The sequence below is a fragment of the Bison bison genome, unplaced genomic scaffold (assembly GCF_000754665.1).
Source record: "Bison bison bison isolate TAMUID 2011002044 unplaced genomic scaffold, Bison_UMD1.0 scf7180017864093, whole genome shotgun sequence".
NCBI lineage: Eukaryota > Metazoa > Chordata > Mammalia > Artiodactyla > Bovidae > Bison > Bison bison.
Genome location: NW_011494665.1, coordinates 534,038 through 538,387, shown reverse-complemented (window position 1 = coordinate 538,387; position 4,350 = coordinate 534,038). Strand labels below are relative to the sequence as shown.

The following is a 4,350-nucleotide window of genomic DNA, read 5'->3' as shown; positions in this document are numbered from 1 at the left end:
CCCCAGGCCCTCTCTCCAGATTAGGGAGGAGGGGACACTAACTCACACCCCACCCCCAAGCCTGGAGTCTGGCACCTGGGTCCCTGGCTGTGCCTGAAACCCCAGCCAGGGCTGAGGGCCAGGCCCTGCTCAGGAAGCCAGAGCTGGGGTGTGGGCAGAGGAGGAGCCGCCTCCACCAGGACACCTGGGTCCTGTTGCCAGCTAGTTCCCCACCCTCCTCTCAGAGGGGGTAACAAAAAATAAAATGAGAGGCTCCAGGGCTCAGAAATCCCAGGAGACAGGCAGGCATAAGACAATAATAGCAGAAGCCCTTTCCTAGGCCTCTTTCGGTGGATCTTTGTGCATCAGGAAAGAGAACTGGGGGTGGGGGGTGGGGGAGTATCTAAGGGTCCCAGTTAGGAACTCATCTGGGCTCCATGTTTTCAGTGCCACACTTGAGCCAGGCAGTAACAGGCTTGTAGGAAATGTGATGCAAGGGGAGAAACTGAGGCCCAGGAAAGGGGCTAGGGTGAGCAAAGGAGTCAGAAACAGGAAACACGCTCGAGGTGCTCTCAAGGAGCTGAGACCAGGCAAGCGGCGCTCCGACCTTTAGTCTCCTTCCCGTGGGAAACAAACTCAAAGAGAGAGGTGGCTCAACACTGTGATGGGATCCAGGAGGCCACCAGCTGCCCAGCCTCAGGGGCGGGGAAGAAACAAAAGAATGGATGGGAATTAAAAATAGAACGAGACACACCAGATATACCCACCCTGCTGACTTCTAGCAAAATAAAGGGTGGGTCGAGAGGAAAGAGGGAGGCCAAGGACCTGGGCAGATGGGCATCTACCCCCAAAAGGGTAATGCCACCCCCACCCCATCTGACCTTGAGAGTAGGCACCTGTGGGGGAAGGGCCAGGAGAGCAAGTGCTTTTCACTTAATGGAATTCCCAACCCCTCACCCCAAAAAGGGGAGACATTCCTTCTTCAGTGGATCCTTCATCCTTCAAGCCACAAAGGAAATGTCTTATCTTGCATTTGGAAGTGAAAGGCGGTTGTTCATCGACAACATAGAGGATATGAGGTCTCAGGGGAGGCCTGTGTCCCCAGTACAGACATGTGTCTCCCAGGCGGTGCCTTTATATCCAGACTGTGACTCAGAACAAGTGAGTCAAGGCTTAGTGAGTCAGGGTGGGGCCAGAGAAGTGCTGGAGACCCCCCATTGCACGTCCTCCACTGGCCAACAGGGGAGGGGGCTCTGCTCCTTCCCAGCCATTTTAGGAATCCTGGCAAGTTACTTCCCCCTGGCTGGGGCTCTTCCACTCCCACACCTGCCTACTGCCTTTGCCTGGCTCCTTCAGACAGGCCGGAGCATAGGAAATCCCATCCTGCCAGAGCCCATGGACACCTTCTAAGGTCTGAAGTTCCCAGGTGAGGAGTGGTGAGAGAAAATTAAACACCTCTCCCCCAGCCTCATACCCAATCCAGGCCCAGGGGCGCCTGGCTCAGCACACCGGAAGGCAGCCCAGAAGGCTAAGCCCACACTGACTGCCAGCCAGGGTTCTGACCACCACACCCAGGGCCCAGGCCTGACCTGACCCAGGAACCGGAAAATCTGGGGCAGGAGACAGTTGGGGCCAGGAAAGTGTGGCAAGCTGGAGAGGCAGAAAAGGTGGTGCCTGGGTGTGGGGGAGGGGCAGAGAGAGAAAAGATGGGTGAGGCCCTCGGGCTGTGCAGGTTTTCTGGGACTGTGAAACAGGAAGTGAAGAAAGGAGGAAGGAACAGAAGGGGAAAAATCCCTGAGTCTTGCAGGTTAATTGTTAAGTGCTTGGAGATCCCCCAGGGAAGTTAGGCAGAAGGAAGAGGAAAGGAAAAGATTAAGATGGAGTCACACCGTCCTTCCAGGCAGGTCTTGCCTACCACGTGGTCCCTCTGGCTGGACTCTGCAAGCACTGGGCTGTTCCAGTCTCACCCAGAGTCAGTCACCCTCCCCAGAAGTAGGGCCTAAGGAAGAAAAGTCCACACATTTGCCTTCACCATGGCTGAGGGCTCTGGTTGCCTATTATATGGAACAGTTAGCAAGGCTCCTCCATTCCTCCTCCATCTCAGGAAGAGCCAGAGTCTCTTCAGACTCTGCCACTCTACAGACTAAGACAGCATCCAAGGGTGGTAAGGAGACCCCAATTTGTCTGCTCTTTTGAATTCAATACATTCAAGCAGAATGTATTCGGAACATAACTACCTTGGGTGTACCACTCCCTCTAATTTTCATAATCAAGACCCAGAGCGCAGGCAAAGGGTGGGGTCCTATCTCTTTGGGATCCAGTCTGGTCCCCCTCCCCCAACTCTAACTTTATCTAAAGGGTCCAGCCCTCAACCGAGCAACAGACTGCCCCCTGTCCTAGAGGCCCAGGATGAAGAAGAAATAGACATTATTCCCAGCTCCAGTGCTGCCCTTACTCCAAGGCCACCAGAAACCCGAAGGTCTTCTTCATATGGGCCAGTATGCATCCATATGGGGCCCTCCCTTCTCTGCAGCCCTAAGGGGTCCTCTGCAACCCACATTCCAGCTGAGCCCCTTCCCCAGTCTCTGGGCTTTCTCCCACCCCCAGGAGGTAGGAGCAGTAGAGACCTCGGTTCAGTTCTTGCCCTGCCCACCAGGACCTTGGCATCTGAACCAAGAAGCCAGATGGATCAAAGGTGCAGGGTAAAGTACACGAGTGTCCACACACCACACACAGACATACACACACACAGCTGACCGTGGCTGCTTGCTCACACTGCCCCCAGCCGCCACCACCACCCAAGTCCCCTAGGAGGCCTTGGAAGTTGGGAGAGCCCTGCTTCACTCTAGACTTCACTCCCACTCCAGAGGCCAGACATCTAGAAGTTTCCAGGAACAAGGAGCTCAAGGCATATGGGATTAGGCACATTCCTGAGGAGAGGGTACAGAGTGAGGATCTCCTGGATTTTCTCAGGCTGGCCCCAAAGTTGGTCTGCACACTCTGAGCATGACCCAGGGGGGCCTGGACCAACTTTCCTCAGGGCAGGGTCTGGCCCAGATGAAGACACAGACTCACGTGGAAAAGAGCAACCCACAGCCAATAACGCAGTTCTACACTTGGCCCCCTCGCCCAGAAGACTCCTTCCCTCTACTTCTCTCTGCCCTTGGATTTTCACTCTATACTCGAGGGCCAAACCCAAAGGCCCTACACCATCTTTGAAATAAGTTGCCGGAGGCACTGTCCCTTGTGACACCCCAACCTCCTCCAACAACCTCTGGCAACCTCCCATACAGTTACTTCACCTGTCTCAGTTCTAGGGGAAACACGATGAATGCTCCAGGCTGGGCTTTTGGGCCCCACCCTCCCACCTGGCCAGGTGCTGGGCGGAGGTGGTGGTGGGGCGCCTCATATTGGCGGGCTGAATCAACCACATGGCAGACTGGACCGTTCTGGCGGGAGAGGCTTAAGAAATGGGGAGGAGAAGCAACTCGGGTTCCCTCCACCTCCACTTACAGGGAGGGCAGCCTGGACTGGACTTCTCAATCCAACAAGGGCCCTGCCACCCTCAGCCCCAAGTCTGAGTTGGCAGCACACGAAGCAGTATTTTTGTGGGGTTGAGGAGTGAAGGGTACTAGCGGGTGATTTCCAAACCAGGCAGATTCCCTCTTCTTCCGCCCCCCACCTCCCAACAACGATTCCTCGACCCTCCCAGCTTCAGATCTCTTACGGATGCCCCAAACCAAAGTTTTGTAGAAGCGAACTCCGCCTCCGTTTATCCCTTTCTGGGCTGAGATCCTGCTTAACCATCTCATCTAGAAGAGGAGAGTTTGAACCAGGGGTAACAATCAGTGAAGAAACTGGGGGTCTCTAAGGGGGTCCCTGAGGGGGGTAGCAGTGGCGCTTGGGGGGTGGGAGGAGTTACACGACTGGCCCGTGCCCGTGTAGCGCGCCCGAAACCGCTGGGAGTATGGGGGCTGGGGGCGGAACTGAGCACGCGGAGCCGGGGCCGGAAAGTGACCAGCGCTCTCGGTTCCCCACGCCGCGCACACGCCACTACGCGCGGACGCCGTGTGGCCAGGTGTTCGCCGCCGCCGCCGCCGCCCCACCACCCCGCCTCCACCATTATATAACCGGCGGGTGGGTTTGGAGTCGCTTGGCTAAGACTCGGGGACTCAGACGCCCCCCGCCCCCACTCCCAACCCCTCCGCGCGGAGCGCTCGTGCCCTCCCGGGTGTTATGCAACCCAAGCCTGGAGGTGGATAGGAGGCGGCGGGCCGCGCTGCTCACCCGGGCCGGCCAGTGTGGGTAGCCCTTCATCTTGGCGAACACCAGGTCCCCGCATTTGTACTCCTTCTGCCGGTTGGATCGCGA

The 4,350-nt window shown here is 57.0% G+C and overlaps 1 protein-coding gene across 1 annotated transcript in view; it reads right to left on the bottom strand.

Moving 5' to 3' along the window:
• HDGF (hepatoma-derived growth factor) overlaps positions 1-4,344 on the bottom strand; it is a 9,596-nt gene extending 5,252 nt beyond the window's left edge. The window contains exon 1 of the mRNA XM_010838213.1: positions 4,267-4,344. Coding sequence (XP_010836515.1) covers positions 4,267-4,296 — 30 coding nt within the window. The 5' untranslated portion in view covers positions 4,297-4,344. The remainder of the gene's footprint in view (positions 1-4,266) is intronic.
• Positions 4,345-4,350: the final 6 nt, after the last annotated feature.